General features: G+C 45.8%; 1 protein-coding gene and 2 pseudogenes across 1 annotated transcript; 1 reads left to right on the top strand and 2 right to left on the bottom strand.

The window, feature by feature from the left end:
- Nucleotides 1–737: 737 nt before the first annotated feature.
- Nucleotides 738–2,157, top strand: LOC147977622 (uncharacterized). The gene is made up of 3 exons (XM_087516409.1): nucleotides 738–800; nucleotides 920–1,066; nucleotides 1,633–2,157. Exons 1-3 carry the CDS (start codon nucleotides 738–740, stop codon nucleotides 2,155–2,157), a joined length of 735 nt encoding a protein of 244 aa, XP_087372535.1.
- Nucleotides 2,158–2,773: 616 nt separating this feature from the next.
- On the bottom strand, nucleotides 2,774–4,116 carry LOC147977621 (uncharacterized; annotated as a pseudogene).
- Nucleotides 4,117–5,157: 1,041 nt separating this feature from the next.
- Nucleotides 5,158–7,008, bottom strand: LOC147977620 (uncharacterized; annotated as a pseudogene).
- Nucleotides 7,009–18,324: the final 11,316 nt, after the last annotated feature.

The following is an 18,324-nucleotide window of genomic DNA, read 5'->3' as shown; positions in this document are numbered from 1 at the left end:
TGATTTGAATGTACTATGTATATGATTAAGGATAATACGCTATTTAATATCTCAAACATCACAGATGAAGTGGCCAGCAAGCGGAAGGGCTGCTTAATTCCACCAATCATCATAGCTGATGTGGCGATGTCAATGCAACCTCCTCATTTAGAAAAAGAAAAGTAGAGTTGTACCCACCTTATTGGCTAGCCACACAATGCAGATGATTAGAAGAATAAGAAGCAAGAGAGCACCAGGAGAGCACACAAAGTCACATGATGATCATTTTCAGAGATCTATAAAACGGTACAACCAAATTGCACATGATATGGTAATCTTCAGTAAGTTTTAGCATCTGAGCTCCATGGTCCTCAGTAGGATGATCTGTCTCCTGCGAGTAATTTACTCAAAACCACCACATTATGGGCTAGGGTAACAGATCGGTACCACATTTGAGGCAGTTCACAAAAAACCACCAACAATGGGGCTAATCTGTAACGCGGAGCACTGACGCTGCGTTTTAGCCCAGAAAACAGCGAATCCGACAGGTGGGTCCCGCCTGTCGGGCTGACGTGGCGCGTGTTGACGGACACCGTTAGACGGCGAGGGACGGCCGTTTCGGCGCGCCCGTCTAAGTGGCCCGCACCGGTCGGTGTTCGAACCAGACCAGCCAGTTCATCACTCTCGCTCTCCTCTCTCTCGACCCCGACCACCGCCGGCGCCGCCACTGTCGACTCGCCGCCTTTCGCCGCTCCGCCATGGTTTCTTGGAGCGACCAGTCCTCGAGCTCTTCTTCGGACGGCGAAGAAGTCACTAGCCAGGTATGCGTGTTCGCCTCTCGCCTCCCCCACGGATTAGGGTTCATCCCGCTAGGGTTAGGGTTCATCATTTGGGGATTTTTAACCAGGTCGCTGATTTGTGCAATTTGTGTGCTGGTTAGCTTCCTAGGACTATCTCTTGCTATGAATGGAGTGGCATTGCTCACGATCTGTCGTCTCGTTGTCTGCATCAAGAACCGTGCGTCAGGTTTGTTGCATTTGAATCTGTGGACACAGGCAGACGTTTTCTTGCGTGTGCTCAGGAGAAGGTATGTTGGTTAGTAGTGTAAGTAGATTAGCTTAGTTAGTTTATGCTCATTCACTTGTCAGTACTCCAATTTGTGTATCAAAGATTTGTTCCTGGATAGATGTTGCTTCAGTTGATGTAATAGTTGTTTGTGCCCATGATCTATATAATCTATGCATATACAATCTTATAGATGGATATAATGTAGCCATGAAGATGTAATAGTTGTTGCCCATAATGTATGCATATAATCTATGCATATACAATCTTATAGATGGGAAAAAAATTATATATGCTGTTATAATTGTTTTTGCCCAGAATTTGTGCATACAATTTTGAGAATATATCTATTAATTAATGATGTAATATTTGATTTAGGCACCAATTGATGCATATAATATAATTCAGTGGATAGAACTAAACTAAAATTCAGTGGATATAATTAAACTAAATTTCAGTGGATAGAACAAAAACTACAGATTGTGCACATTTGGGTGTAAAGAACTAAACTACAATTTCATATAGTATTATATAATTTGTGCACATTTCATATAATTTCTTATTGAGAACATATTTATTTAATTGTAGGCAGAACTAAAGTGCAACTATCTCGAGTGGATAGACCCAGAGTGGTCAGTGGCTATGCAGTTCACCCTCACTGAATTGTGGAGCATGTATAACAAAGAAATCGATGACAGGCTGAAACAAAATGTTGAGCTTGGTGAAAGAAATTTCAAACTAGTTGGAGAAAAGAGGAAGATGGAGGAAGATCTGAGGTTTTTCAAACTGGACTTTGCTAAAATGGTTGCTGACAAGGAGGATGCTATCACAGAGTTGGGCAATGCTAGGTTGGCTCTAAGTGATCTCAAAGAGGAGATGGAGAAGAAGAAGCTGGCAAACCATTGTTGTACCAATCTTCATCAGGTACTTAGGGCAAAGGCAGAGAAAGAGAGGGACCAACTAGTGGTAGAGAGAGACCAAGTTGTGACAGAGAGGGACCAACTGAAACAAGAGAAGAAAAAACTGGAGTACATGATTGCAGATCTGCTCAAACAGAAACATGGGTACAAGGACAAGATCAAGAAGTTGAAGGACATATGTGATGATTTTTAACTATGTATTGTGGTGTGGTTTAGGGTAGCACTGCAGTTGATATGAATGTGCTCTTATGCACTTCCAAAGCTGTAATACTTTATGTATCTTTATGTCCAAGACTTGTGTTGTGTACTCCGAAGACTTGTGTTGTGTACTCCCAAGAACTAATTAATGTCCTACTTATTATCAATGTATCTTTGGATCAATGCATCTTTGGATGAATGTCCTACTTATTAATGTATTTTGTTTGTATGAAATGAAATGTTTGTAGTTGTTTTGCCATAATATTTGCACAAAACATATATTCTAAATGTTTGTGGTTGTTTTGCCATAATATTTCACAAAACATATATTCTAAATGTTTGTGGTTGTTTTTCCATAATATTTGCACAGAATATATATTCTAAATGTTTGTGGTTGTTTTGCCATAATATTTGCACAGAACATATATTCTAAATGTTTGCACAAAATTTGAACAACAGGAGATAAACATAGATAACTTCAAAGTGCCATACATAGGTTTAACGAACTTAGGTTCTGAGTGCCATACATAGGTTCATAATGTCATAAATAAAGTGATGTAATGCCTGATTTAGCACACATGCACTTGCATACAGACTTCAAATTTGAGCATTTAATAGTTCCCACTGGCATAAAAGTACCCCTCCATCCTCTTGCTCATGTACTTTGTCCTCTTTGGCCTACTGCCTGCAGGCTGGCTAGTAGAAGCTTCTGCAGAACTTCTTGGAGGCTTGAACCTTTTTGCACCCCTTCCAGCAGCAGTGGAAGATCTTGCACCTCTCCCAGCAGTAGGAGAAGAACTAGCACCCCTTCCAGGAGTAGTAGCAGACTTTGCTCCTCTTCCAGCAGCAGCAGATGAACTAGCACCCCTTCCAGCAGCAGGAGATGAGGATGCACCCCTTCCTGCAGCACTAGTAGTCTTTGCACCTCTTGCAGCAGCAGGAGAGGAGTTTGTAGTAGATGATGATGGTGCACCCCTAGCACTTCCAGTAGCCGATGAAGCTGCACCATGGTGCCATTCAGGTACAGTCCTGTTTTCCTGTAATTAAAAAATTAAACAACTTTATAATGATCAGTCAATAGAAATGAACACTCAACTAATTTCAAAATGAAAATACCATGTGCTTGTTCCTCCTGATTTGCAGATCAGGCCTCAATGGCTTTGGACAACTTGTGTACTTGTGTCCTTGCAGCTTGCAGTTCCCACATGTTATAGTAGCCATCCTAGATGTCTGCTTTGCTTGAGGTGGCTCAAACTTTCCTTTTTTTCCTTTTTTCTTCTGTTGGCCCCTTCTTGTCATCTTTGAATCGTGGTGGTTCAATGTCAGGTGTTGGAGTTTTCACCCAGCTATCTAGACCAGGAACAGGGTAAATTACTGGCTTATATGCCTCCAAGTACATAGATTTCTTGAAAAACACATTGATATGATCCTCTGGCAGCTGTTTAGACCTATAGATGGCAGAGCAAGCATGGTTGCAAGGAACTCCATTGATGTCCCATTTCTTGCACCCACATGTCTGTAGGTTTGTGTCAACACCATAGGTCTTGTCTCCACTAGTGACTTAGAAAAGTCCTTGGCCAGCTATCAGTGCTTTGCAATCCCTTGCATACTTCTTGTTCATCTCCAACCTCTCTGCATAGGTTGGTGCAATCTCCCATCTAGCACATTTTCCACCCTCTCTCTTCTGGTGGAACCTCACTAGAAACTTGTCCTTGATCCCATTGATCATTGTGACAATTGGCTTGTTCCTTACATCTAGAATGTACTTAATAAAAACTTCACTCAAGTTATTCACCACCAAATCAGTTTTGCAATTAGTGTCCATTGCATGCCTAGACCAAGCTTTAGGAGGAATTCTTGACATCCACTCCCACGCAGCAGTGCACTCAGCCTTCATGCTTTCCATAGCCAAATTAAAGTCATGTTCAGTGTAAGCATAGGCAGCTGCATCCATGCATCTCTTCAAATCCTCTCCTCCAAATCCTGCTCTCTGGAAGTTTGCATAGATGTGCCTCAAACAGTACCTATGATGGCAGTTTGGGAATACTGCTATCACTGCATTGAGTAGACCCTGCATGAAAGTGAATTGAAATGATTTTAAATGATTTAATATGATTTAATATGATTTTAAATGATTTTTATTGATTTAATATGATTGTAAATGATTTTAAATGATTTAATATGATTGTAAATGATTTTAAATGATTTAATATGATTTTAAATTATTTTAATTGATTTAATATGATTTTAAATGATTTAATATGATTTTAATTGATTTAATATGATTTTAATTGATTTTAATATGATTTTAAATGATTTTAAATGATTTAATATGATTTTAAATCATTTAAAATCACTAAACATGATGGTTTCACTTTGATGATCAACTAGTCTTGATTGGTCACCCTAGGCCATCATGGGTCACCCTAGGCCATCTAGACCTAAGTGTCGACAAGAAGCATTACGACTCGACACCTACCAACTAGTCTTGATGGCATCACTATGATGATGCCTATGTTTCTTGATCCTACATTGGTCACCCTAGGCCATCTAGACCTAAGTGTCGACAAGAAGCGTTATGACTCGACACCTACCAACTAGTCTTGATGGCATCACTATGATGATGCCTATGTTTCTTGATCCTACATGGGTCACCCTAGGCCATCTAGACCTAAGTGTCGACAACAAGCGTTACGACTCGACACCTACCAACTAGTTTTGATGGCATCACTTTGATGATGCCTATGTTTCTTGATCCTACATGGGTCACCCTAGGCCATCTAGACCTAAGTGTCGACAAGAAGCGTTACGACTCGACACCTACCAACTAGTCTTGATGGCATCACTTTGATGATGGCATCAACTAAATAAACAAGCTAATGAACTAAATGAAAAAGTAAATGAACTAAATGAACAAGTAAATGAACTAAATGAACAACTAAATGAACAAGTAAATGAAAAAGCAAATGAACTAAATGAACTAACCTTCTGTCTATCAGACGAATGTGTACTTTCCAAATTTGCCCTCTTCACTTCCTCCTAGAGCATACTTGAGTTGTGTCAAGAACCAGGACCAGTTCACTGTATCTTCAACTCCAACCACTCCAAATGCAATGGGGTACATATTGTTGTTTGCATCCCTTCCAGTAGCTGCTAGTATCTGTGCACCACTTGTCAATTTGATGAAGCGGCCATCTAGACCTATGAATGGCCTACATCCATTCAAGAAGCCCTCACAACATGCATTCGAACTGAAAAATAGACCATGGAACCTTGGTCCAGCAGTAGGATTTTCTCTGGTTTTGCCACTAACAGTAGTGACAATGCACCTAGATCTAGGATTTGTAAGCTTCACAGTCTCCAAATAGTCTCTCAGCCTCTTATATTGCTTCTTGTGATCACCAAGCACAATCTCCTTTGCTTTCTTCTTAGCCCTCCATGCCATCATCCTAGGAATCTCAAGCCCAAATTGCCTCTTTGCCTTGTCAACAATAGCAGGTACAGTAGTGTTGGGATCTGATCTGATAGTTTCAAGCATTTTGTTGCCAAGCCACCTTGAACTAATCCTAGTTTTCTCAGACTAGGTGGGACATGTGTGCTCCAACCTCATCTTCTTAATGCAGAAAGTGGGCTCATTTCTTATCTGTGCTGCTACCACGTAGAACTGACATCCATCTCCATCACAGCAAACTATTATCCTATCACTACAGTTTCTGTGATATTTGTATCTTCTAAGTTGTTTCACATGCAAGTTGACAAGGGCCTCTCTGAATTGGTAAACATCTTTGAAACAGAGCTTCAGCTGAAATTGTTGTTCTGGATGCATCCTGTCCTCATCATACCAGACCCTAGGTGGTCTTTTCTTAGCTCTACTCCTTCTACCAGAGCTGATAACAAAGGACATTGGTTCATTGCCATCATCATCTGCTTCAAAGCCTGCATCTTCCTCTTCTGAAGATGGAAACCAATCAGGATTAATGGTTGGCCCAGCACTTGAGTGGGACCTACTTGTAGGACCTGGCCTCTTTGCCTTCTTCTTAACAGGCTCAGGAACTGGGATCTCTTGGGCCTCCTCATCATCTTCTTCCTGGTCCATGTCATATATATCTTCAGGATCTGTGTCCCCCTCACAGTGTGTACTAGCCATGTATTCAGCTCTCTTCCTCTTTATGTCAGCAATAGTTTCATCTAGCTCATGTTCCTCTTTCCTCCTCTTTGCACTCTGTTCTTCCACATACTGCACTGAATCTGAGTCATCTTCTTCTTCTCCCGCACCTAAGAGGTCCACATCAACTACAAATTCTTCATCACTGCTTGAATCTGAGTCATCTTCTTCTTCTCCTACAGGAATTTCTTCCTCACTAACTGCATTGTCCTCCTCATCTGAATCAAACTGAAAATTAGCATAATTGACACTTACTTCAGTGTTAAGCTGTGTCCCAAGATGTAACTGACAGTTAGGAGGAACTGATTTGAGTGGCAAAAAATTTACACTTTCCTGTGTCCCAAGATGTAACTGACAGTTAGGAGGAACTGATTTGTGCACAACACCTGATTCAGCAACAGCAAAGACAACATCTGGCTCTGCATCTATTTGCTGTGCATCTTGATCTTCTCCAATTGGTGGTTCAATAACTAACTTTCCCTTTACAACTGTCAGTGACAATGTCTGGGTGCTCTCAAATTCTCTCAGCATTCGAACTACTTCAATGTTGCCTTTAATGACACAAACACCTTGCAGCCCTATATCTTCCTCTTTCAAGTAGCAAAGACTGTCATCCTTATAGTATCCATTGGTGACCATTACATTGACCAAACTACCATAAGTGATTTCTCTTTCAGACATCTTAACAAGAGCATACTTCTTCCTAGGAAACTGGAAATAGATTGACCATAAATCTTCAGGCCTAAAATGGACATACAAATGAATATTAATAAGTCAATTGTATCAACATAACTGACCATTATATCTGACCATTAGAATGCACTATTCTAAAAATTTAGAACCATCAAATTAGTACTAACATTACTAGCATAGACAAATGAATATCTTCAGGCCTAATATAGCTCACCATTACAATGCAGTGTAAGCAAAATTACCAAGTCAATTATAGTAACATGACAATAACATAAATGAACACTGCAGTGTGATTTTCTCCAAAAATTCAGAACCCTACAGTACTACTAACATAACTGAACCCTGAATGAAGATGTGATATTCGATAAATATTCAGGAAGTCACTTCTAAATGACTAACAAATCAATATTCAAAACTAAGATCTTTGTTCAATGTATAAAACAGATCCAGTAGTAAGGAAAGATTGAAAGAATATATTTTGAAAGATTCAGATTACGTAGCTGAAGATGGGGCGAACAGGAGCACATCCTCGGGACCAATCTGCGAAGCTGCTTCCTCGGTACCAGGCTCCGGCGACAGGCCCACCGCCGCGGCCGACTCTGGATCTAGGTCGCAGCCGTCATCGGTGTGGGGGCCGATTGTAACGCCCCAAGACCGGAGCTTCAGTTGCCTTCCAAGGTTCCCGGGTTTCTCTGTGTGTTTTATTTTTGCTTGCTCCTTTTATGTTTGCATTGCATCATATCATCATGCCATCATGTCATTAATTTTTGCAACTCAACTAAATAATGCGTATGGATCTTCGATCCATTTAAACCGAGGGAATTCACATGGTGAGTTCTCTTTATAACATACCCTCCCAATATTAGAGAGCTATTACAAAATATCCCATTGTTTTGGAATCACCCATGAACCCACTTGCATATTAAATCCCGCCTTTTTCATCCTCAAGTTTCGACTCTCTAGTCTTGCCATTTATTTCTTTCAGCATTTTCCGGAGCTTTACCAAATTCTCAACATTTTTGGTTACCCTAAAACCTCGCCCTAGTTCAAACCCATTTGAATTAAATTCAAATGAGTTTGAATTCTTTTCGTTCGATCTTGGCTATTCCATTTTTCTTGGAACCAGCGCATTCTTGTGAGTCCGGGAATTTAACTTCCTTTCCCAAATTCCATCCATACCCTCTCTTTCTATTTTTTTCATTCTATCTATTTTTATTTTTTCTCTTTTTGGTTAAGAGAAAAGAGTAGGAGAGGCAGTCCAGCAGGCCCTGGCCGATTCTCTTTTCCATTGGGCCGGCCTCCCAAGGCCCATCCGCACCCACCTAAACCTAGCCTCGACCGAACCCTAGCCCGATCCCCTCGCAGACTCCCTCTCCCCTCGTTCGGTCCTCCCTTCCAGCGCCGTCAGAGAGAGAGAGATCGACAGCTTGCAGGGTGCCCGGCTCCTCATCTCTCCCTCCTCATGCTGCAGCCCTCTCCCGATCCACCCTTCTGCTCAATCCCCGCAGCCCCCCTCACTCGATCAAGAGCGCCCCAGCGCAGTCCTCGTCGCCGCTTGCTCCGGCGACCAGCACCAACGAGCAGTCAAGCCCCGCCATGACCGCGCCCTTTGCTGCTGAGGCCGCCACGCCAAGTCCCTGGAGCCGCACGCCCGCCGCCCCTTGCGTCGTCCGCGCCGGCGACCAACAGCAGGTTGCTGCTCCGCGCCGCCCCCATCTGCCATGGCCTCCCTTCGCCAGCGCCGCGCCTCCGTCGCCCGGCGAGCTCCACCAACGACCTGGAGCACCGCTCCTCGCCCCTGCCATGGGTACTGCGCCGGTGTCTTCGTCGTCCAACTAGAGCAGGGCCACATGGACGCCATGTCTCGCCGTCGCCAAGTCCCGCCGCTCTGCCTCGCCTCTCACCCGTCGCTTCCCCGCCTCTCTGCCGCGCCAGGGACTCGAGCCCTCCATGCGCGTCGCCGCATGGCTGCCGAGCCCGCCTCTGGCGTCATGCCCTTCTCCAACACCGCCCCAAGCTCCTCGCCTCCCCGACATGTACTGGCCCGGGTCCGGTATCCTCAACGCCCCATCGCCTCCTCGCTGCTGCCTATCCATCTGCAGCCATAGTCCGACAGTAGCTCCACGAACACCTCCATCCGGTGCCTCCTTGGACCTCCTCGAGTTTGGCCACACCACGACCCGCAGGACCGAGAAACGCCAAGTACCGGCAAGTTCCTGATGGATGCGCCAAGTCTCCAGCGAGACCCGTTTTTCCATCAAGTTCGACTACACGGCTTTGACCTCGGAGTTGGACCGCAAGCGCCAAGTACCCCACTGGCAAGACCACACGGACGCTCGAACGACTACAGACCGAAACTTTTAGTACCTCGTCGGTAGGTGTACGACTACCGTCGCCGAAGACCGCGAGTACAACTACTTCCACATCGCGCTGTGTACGACTACCGTCGCTGGGGTTCGACAAGACACCGAGTACCACTACGTTAGCCATGTACATAATGCACCAAGACCGGACCGACAAGTACCCCGAGAACGTATGCACCGCTACCGTCGATGTGCTTTTCATCAAGTTCCACTACCGTCGACCCCGTGGATGTCAACTTCCTCGCCGCGACCCCGATCCTCTACGGGGTGTGTACGACTACGGCCTGTGTACCCCTACTTCCACTACCGTCGTGAGAACGTCTACTTCCACTACTTCCTCTACGAACTCGAGCCGCTCGGAGAATGCTCCTTTGGGAAGGTATAACCCCGAGACGATCGTCCGAGAATGATTGCTTGTGTCGTATGAAATGCTCGCGTTTGCACCGTGCCCGACATGTTTTCTTGCATGTTCCCCATTGCCATACCGTCGTCTCGTGGGACACCCGTTTGCCGGGATCACCCCACCATCCTTGCATGACATGCTCCCGTCACACTCTCTTTTGCACCGGCATCCCAATCGAGTTACCGGAACCGGAAAGTTGCCGTGGCATCATTTTCGGATTCGTTGTCTTCTTCATGGACTCGTTCTTCTTCCTTGCGGGATTTCAGGCAAGATGACCATACCCTCGAAATCACTTCTGTCTTTGCTTGCTAGATGCTCGCTCTTTTGCTATGCCTATGCTGCGATACCTATCACTTGCTTATCATGCCTCCCATATTGTTGAACCAAACCTCTAACTCACCATGTCCTAGCAAACCGTTGATTGGCTATGTTACCGCTTTGCTTAGCCCCTCTTATAGCGTTGTTAGTTGCAGGTGGAGATGTTCTTCCTGGTTGGAACATGTTTACTTGTTGGGATATCACTATATATCTTATTTAATTAATGCATCTATATACTTGGTAAATGGTGGAAGGCTCGGCCTTATGCCTGGTGTTTTGTTCCACTCTTGCCGCCCTAGTTTCCGTCATATCGGTGTTATGTTCTCGGATTTTGTGTTCCTTACGCGGTTGGGCTATAATGGGAACCCCTTGACAGTTCGCCTTAAGTAAAGCTCTTCCAGCAATGCCCAACATTGGTTTTACCATTCGCCACCTAGCCTCTTTTTCCCTTGGGTTTCGCGGACTCAAGGGTCATCATTATTTTACCCCTCCCCGGGCCAGTGCTCCTCTGAGTGTTGGTCCAACCTGTCAGCTGCCGGTGACCACCAGGGGCAACTCTGGGCTGACCTACCCGTACCTAAGACAATCTGAGTGTGCCCTGAGAAAGAGATATGTGCAGCTCCTATCGGGATTTGTCGGCACATTCGGGCGGTGTTGCTGGTTTAGTTTTACCCTGTCGAAATGTCTTGTTGTACCGGGATACCGAGTCTGATCGGAACGTCTCGGGAGGAGGTCTATTCCTTCGTTGACCGTGAGAGCTTGTGATGGGCTAAGTTGGGACACCCCTGCAGGGATTTGAACTTTCGAAAGCCGTGCCCGCGGTTATGGGCAGATGGAAATTTGTTAATGTCCGGTTGTAGAAAACCTGAAGTTGACCTTAATTAAAAATGCATCAACCGCGTGTGTAATCGTGATGGTCTCTTTCCGGCGGAGTCCGGGAAGTGAACACGGTGTTGGAGTTATGCTTGGCGTAGGTTGCTATAGGATCACTTCTTGATCATAGATTTCTCGATCGAGCTTTGTCTTCTCTTCTCGCTCTCTTTTGCGTATGTTTAGCCACCATATATGCTAGTCGCTTGCTGCAGCTCCACCTCATACCTTTACCTTACCCATAAGCTGAAATAGTCTTGATCGCGACGGTGCGAGATTGCTGAGTCCCTGTGGCTCACAGATACTTCCAAAACCAGCTTGCAGGTGCCGATGAGACCGTGCAGATGACGCAACCAAGCTCAGGAGGAGCTCGATGAAGATCTTGTCCTTTGTGTGGTTTCGTTCTAGTTGATCAGTAGTGGAGCCCAGTTGGGGTCGATCGGGGACCTTTGTCGCATTTGGGGTTCTTCTTTTATTTTGGTTCCGTAGTCGGACCTTGATTGTATCTGGATGATGTAATGTTTTATTCATGTAATTGTGTGAAGTGGCGATTGTAAGCCAACTATGTATCTCTTTCTCTTATTATATTACATGGGTTGTGTGAAGATTACCTCACTTGCGACATTGCTTTCAATGCGGTTATGCCTCCAAGTCGTGCTTCGACACGTGGGAGATATAGCCGCATCGAGGGCGTTACACCGATGACTCCGCATTGCGAGCGCAGCCGCTTCTGCCCTGAAGTAGTACCACCGCCCTCGCCCCTGAGTGCGTCGTTGCCGCTTCCGTCGACTCCGTGTGCGCCGTCGCCGCCGGAGTTGGTCGCCATCGGAGCGGAGCGGGGAAGGGCTGAATCGAGGGGTGGACTGAATCGAGGGGAACGTCTTGACCTAGTAGACGGGCGCGCCGAAACGGCCGTCTCTCGCCGTCTAACGGCGTCCGTCAACACGCGCCATGTCAGCCCGACAGGCGGGACCCACCTGTCGGATTCGCTGTTTTCTGGGCTAAAACGCAGCGTCAGTGCTCCGCGTTACAGATTAGCCCCATTGTTGGTGGTTTTTTGTGAACTGCCTCAAATGTGGTACCGATCTGTTACCCTAGCCCATAATGTGGTGGTTTTGAGTAAATTACTCGTCTCCTGCAAAAGATGGGGATATTCAGATATTTACAGATAAGCACAAAAAGGACTGCCATCAATGTAACAGACTTGATGCTCAAGCAATCCATGTGTTTTGATTCCTTAAAACCTCCACTTTTGCACATGGACAAAGTTAGATTGTGATAATATTTGTTACTGATCATGAGGGAACAAAGGGGAGAACAACCATCAGACAATACTGTTACCATAAACAAAAAATATATAAACCTGAACTTTCAGTATGTACCTTACATCATGGCAACATTCTTTCTTAGAGCATTGCCATAGTTCAACTACTTGGAGCATTAGAACCGATCTCACTTTAAGGCACAAAACACAGGGGAGGGGAAGAGATGACAAAAACAGACTGGAATATCAGTGGAACTTGCCCGACAATTCAAACACATCGTTTATGAAGATGGCGAAACCGAAAAGGAAAAAGTAAATTGAAAGAACATATATTGGAGTTTCCCATAGCAATCCGAAGAACAGACACTAGATGAAACATCTTGTTAGCACTGGAAAGGAGGCGGCTGCAGAAGCAACTTATGATCTGCAAGCACCTACTCAATCATCCATGCATATAGGATGAGCGAGAAGCCGAGGCCCTGCAGCTGAGACTCCCTAAAAGTCTGCGAGTACGACGAAGGCATCGACTTCTCGGGCGCCTAGCATGTCGGGAACATGAACACCGTGTTGCTCGTCGTCGTCGACCCGAAGAGCCAGATGTGGACATCCCAGAACACCTCCACCGGCAGGCCGTCGACGAGAATCATCTGGTTTCCCCTGAACTTCCATGCCAGCCTCTTCATCTGCATGACCGGCTTCTTGTCAACGCGTATCTCAAGACATGGGTCCTTGAGGCCGACAATGTCGCACTCTATCACCAGGTCATGGAACCGGCCATTGTCGCAGAACTGCGCCTTGGCAGAGTAAATCTTCTTGCCATAAATGTGCTCCTTCCTGGTGAGGAAGGCATTTTTTCTTACTTCAGCTCATGAAGTAACATCATGAAATTGAAAATGCTAAAAAATTAAAGAAACCGTCTAAAATTAAAAGACAGACAATAGATAATAGATACGAGTATAAACATCACATATGTACACGCTCTTTCATTGAATACCTTGTAGGCACAGAAACTTTTTCTTTTTGAGGATTGAATCAAGATAGAGGGAGAGAGAGATGGCGGCCTGTACAGCAGGAAGGTGCGAGGCAGCGAGGTGCAACGAATCCTGTCTTTCCATGGCCGCCTGCACCTCAGGCTCGGCAGCGCTATCCTCTGACACAAAAAAGAGAGAGCCTGGACTCACCGGCGCGCGGAGCTCGGTCGGCTGCCGTGTATAACGGAGATGGGATCGACGCAGCTCTCCCCGGACGCGCCACTACGGCCACGGTTCTGCTGCACGAGTACCAGTAGCGTGCCCCAAACTGCCGGGACCAGACCCCACTCTCCTCCCCCCGCAACACGTCGTCGACGATCTCGTCGAACAGGATCCGGGCGGCATCGGCCGGCCAACCCAGCACAGCCATGACACGGCACCGCCGCTTGTCCGCATCGCGCACTGGCGCCGCGGACGGCCATCTCCATGCCCCGCACTCGAGCAGGAGTCGCGCAAGAATGACGAGGAGAGGAACCGAAGGAGATGCGGAGCACGGCAGCTGGAGCAGAGGGGATTGGAATGGGAGACGCCACACGGGCGTGGCGGAGGGGATTGGAGAGAGCGGCGGAGGGGGTTGGTTCTAGGGTTTCCCGAGAGGCCTTTTTACTTTCCCTTTTTCTTTTTTACCCCTGTTTTTTTCCTGCCCAAACAATGCGTTCGACGTGGCACCAGCGAGGAGGCGCCCTTTGCGCCACCGTTAAAGGGTTGTATTGAGCCTGAAGAAAAAAGTGTACTGGCCCCACAGCGCACATGACGCCGTTTGGATAGAACGGCGGAAGCTGTCAGCCCACACCCTGACGCCGTTTGGCAATGATGGCTCTAGGAGTTTGCAACCGAGTATTTATGTGCATTCATTCTATCAAAATTATTGTTGTTTTTTGAAAGTTGTTACTGTTTTGTCAAAATCAATATTGTTTTGTAAAAATCATAAGTATTCACATAAAGAGCCAAGAATACTCCTAGTGCCGCCCCTACCATTAGAACACCCTTTTTCTCGGCTACCCAGCACAGCACATAGATGGTGACCTGCGCAAGACCCAGTTATTTCCATCAGTGAGTAACTAGGAAACACGATTGATTAAGCACGATGATGAGTCAGAGAATTGAATAGGCCTCGTTGACAATCATCATTTTCCCTAATACGATCACCACACCGATTACCGGGGCTGGTTATTTTACGGGTGACATAGGATTACATAAAATGTACACAGGATCACCACACAGACCCAATATATGTTCACCCCCATTCCCGTAAAAAAAATCATTTCCTATTGCTCCCCGAACCAAACCCTAGCCAGTCCACTCCCCTTTGCTTCACTCCGTCTCCAAGCTCCCTTTACGGTGAACTCCGACCTTCTCTGTCATCGCGTCACATGGATCTGAGTCCCCCATGGCTACGTCACCCGATCTGCGGACTGCATCTCATCCCATGTAGGCATGACGAGGAGATGGCCGTCCGCATCACCCTCCGCCGCGCCCGTGAGGAGAGCGCCTAACAGTGGTTGGACTCATCAGTCAGGAATCCATAACGTCTGCCCAGATGGCGCTTGGATCTGGCGCGAGGCACATCGCCGTTGCCTCTTCGGAGGCGGAGCGGTCCGTCTGGTGTCCGAACGTCGTGGCAAAGGCGCAACCCCTTCGTTGGCGCACCGAGGCGAAGGTGAACCGCACAACGCGTAGGGCACAATATGGCACGTCGTGCCTGCCGTGGGAGGCAGATGGCTCGAAAGGCCATGCCAGCTCTCAAGGTGGACGTCGGCGAGGTGGAGTCACACTCTCCGGCGCCTGCTCAGGTCGCTGTCATCCCCTGGGGCCGCAACTACGTCATGGTGATGACGTTGACGGAGGCAGACGGGTCGGGTTCTGACCACAACGACGTCGACCTCACATCGACCGGTTGCTCGTAGGCCATGGGCTCCGATGAGAAAGATTAGGGCATACGCACTAGTAGAAAGAGGGTCAAATGTGAAGTACATTAGTGCCGGTTTGAATTTGAGCCAGCACTAATGTGACCATTAGTGCCGGTTCCAACGGCTAGGCGGGCAGACATCATTAGTACCGGTTCATGGGCAACCTTTAGTACCGGTTCATGCCATGAACCGGTACTAATGAGGCTGTGTCAGGCTGTGGTCAGGCTGGGCCCCCGACGAAGACCTTTAGTACCGGTTCATGGCATGAACCGGTACTAGAGTTTCTTAGTAAGCTGATTTTTAGTCCCAAATCGCCAAGAGAGAGGCAGTATGAGCGGTTTATAAGCCGTGAGTGTAGAGACAATGACGAAGAGGCGCAATGCTCACCTGCACATTGCTTAGCTTCAAGCCTTTCAGAATAGCATAGATTGCACTGAGCTATGTGCAGTGCAGTCTACACTATTCCGAAAGGCTTAAAGCAAATTAACCAGCATTGCACCTTTTTTATTTTTAATAACTTATTTGAACTCCGGACTTTTTGTGTTCAGTATGCAGCATTCAAAGCGGCGTCATCAATTTCCAACATGTTCCGACATCATTTGTTGTTTTTCAGTCATTTACCGAATTGTTTAGAGAGCTTAATGACCATGAAATTGAAAATCACTACAAAATTAACTGTGAAAATATTGAAATTTGGCATGGTATCATCATTTCACCCGCATAGCATGTGCGAAAGAGTAGAGAGGGTCACGGCAAAAACTGGACGCACTTCGTGTACAAACTGGACAATCTCTTTCGGAGTATCAGGGTTTCGGACGAGAACTTATCTGTTACACGGGCACTTCAATGTTTTTTAAACTTATTTGAACTCCAGACTTCTTTTGTGTTCAGTATGAAACATTCAAAGCGACGTCATCAATTTCCAACACGTTCTCACATCATTTGCTGTTTTTCAGTCATTTACAGATATTTGCACTAAAGTTATTAATAATGTTTGTCACAATAATGAGTCTGATATTTGGCATTCACGACTCTGTCATATTAACTTTGGTTGCATGGCGCGGTTAGCCAATATGAATTTAATTCCAAAAATCTCTACTGTCAAAGGCTCCAAGTGCCAAGTATGTGTGCAAGCTAAGCAACCTCGCAAGTCCCATAAGACTGCAGAGGCAAGAGACTTGGCGCCACTTGAGTTTATACATTCTGATCTTTGTGAGATGAATGGCATGTTGACAAAAGGTGGAAAGAGATACTTCATGACGTTGATTGATGACTCCACTAGATATTGTTATGTGTATCTTCTGAAATCAAAAGATGAGGCTTTGAGTTTCTTTAAAAACTATAAAGCTGAGGCAGAGAACCAACTTGATCGAAAAATTAAACGGCTTAGGTCCGATCGTGGTGGAGAGTATTTTTCCAATGAATTTGATCTGTTTTGTGTGGAACATGGTATAATCCATGAGAGGACGCCTCCCTACTCACCCGAGTCAAATGGGGTAGCCGAAAGAAAGAACCGAACTCTAACTGATATGGTTAACACCATGTTAGACACTTCGGGTCTATCCAAGGAATGATGGGGGGAGGCGCTATTGACTGTGTGTCATGTCCTAAACCGAGTTCCCACAAAGCATAAGACCATGACTCCATTTGAGGAATGGGAAAGGAAAAGGTTGAAACTCTCTTACCTACGTACTTGGGGTTGTTTGGCGAAAGTCAATATACCAATTCCCAAGAAGCGCAAGCTTGGACCAAAAACCGTGGATTGTGTTCTTCTAGGCTATGTTTTTCATAGCATCGGCTATATATTTTTGATAATAAAATCTGAGGTATCCGACATGCATGTTGGTACGATTATGGAATCAAATGATGCAACTTTCTTTGAGGACATATTTCCTATGAAGGATATGTCAAGTTCATCAAATCAGGAGATACCTACTCCATCTAGTGAGGAACTCACTGTAATTCCTGAACCCACCATTGCGATGGAACACGTTGAGAATCCTGTTGAGGGTAACAATGGAACTCCTATGAGGAGTAAGAGACAGAGGACTGCAAAGTCTTTTGGTGATGATTTCGTTGTGTACCTCGTGGATGACACACCCAGGACTATTTCATAAGCCTATGCATCTCCTGATGCTGACTACTGGAAGGAAGCTGTACGTAGCGAGATGGATTCCATCTTAGCTAACGGTACCTGGGAGATCACTGACCGTCCTTATGGGTGCAAACCTGTAGGATGTAAGTGGGTGTTCAAGAAGAAGCTTAGACCTGATGGTACGATTGAAAAGTACAAGGCACGGCTTGTGGCCAAGGGTTATACCCAGAAAGAAGGTGAAGACTTCTTTGATACTTACTCACCCGTGGCTAGACTGACCACAATTCGGGTGCTACTATCACTGGCTGCCTCACATGGTCTTCTCGTTCATCAAATGGACGTTAAGACGGCTTTCCTCAATGGAGAGTTGAAGGAGGAAATTTACATGGATCAGCCAGATGGTTTTGTAGTACCTAGTCAAGAAGGAAAGGTGTGCAAGTTATTAAAGTCTTTATATGGCCTTAAACAAGCTCCTAAGGAGTGGCATGAGAAGTTCGAAAGAACATTAACTGCTGCCGGCTTTGTAGTAAACGATGGTGACAAGTGCGTGTACTATCGCTATGGTGGGGGCGAAGGAGTTATTCTTTGTCTGTATGTCGACAACATATTGATCTTTGGAACCAAACTTGATTTAATCAAGGAGGTTAAGGATTTCTTATCTCGCTATTTTGAGATGAAGGATCTAGGAGTAGCTGATGTTATCTTAAACATCAAGCTGTTGAGAGATGAGAATGGTGGGATCACACTGCTTCAGTCTCATTATGTGGAAAAGGTCTTGAGTCGTTTTGGGTATAGCGACTGCACGCCTTCTCCAACTCCATATGATGCTAGTGTGTTGCTTCGAAATAATCGACGGATTGCTAGAGATCAACTGAGGTATTCTCAGATTATTGGCTCGCTTATGTATATGGCGAGTGCCACGAGGCCTGACATCTCTTTTGCTGTGAGCAAGCTGAGTCGGTTTGTGTCAAAACCGGGAGATGATCATTGGCATGCGCTTGAGAGAGTTATGCGCTATTTGAAAGGCACCGCGAGCTATGAGATTCACTA

This window comes from Triticum urartu, chromosome 3A, assembly GCF_056163025.1.
Source record: "Triticum urartu cultivar PI428250 chromosome 3A, HENAU_Tu73, whole genome shotgun sequence".
NCBI classification, from domain to species: Eukaryota; Viridiplantae; Streptophyta; class Magnoliopsida; order Poales; family Poaceae; genus Triticum; species Triticum urartu.
This window is presented reverse-complemented; position numbering and strand designations above follow the sequence as displayed.

Coding starts and splice junctions, on each gene's coding strand:
- LOC147977622 (XM_087516409.1), top strand. CDS start 738: ATGGTTTCTTGGAGCGACCAGTCCTCGAGCTCTTCTTCGGACGGCGAA. Junction 801..919: donor GCGAAGAAGTCACTAGCCAG/GTATGCGTGTTC, acceptor TGTGCTGGTTAG/CTTCCTAGGACTATCTCTTG. Junction 1,067..1,632: donor TTGCGTGTGCTCAGGAGAAG/GTATGTTGGTTA, acceptor ATTTAATTGTAG/GCAGAACTAAAGTGCAACTA.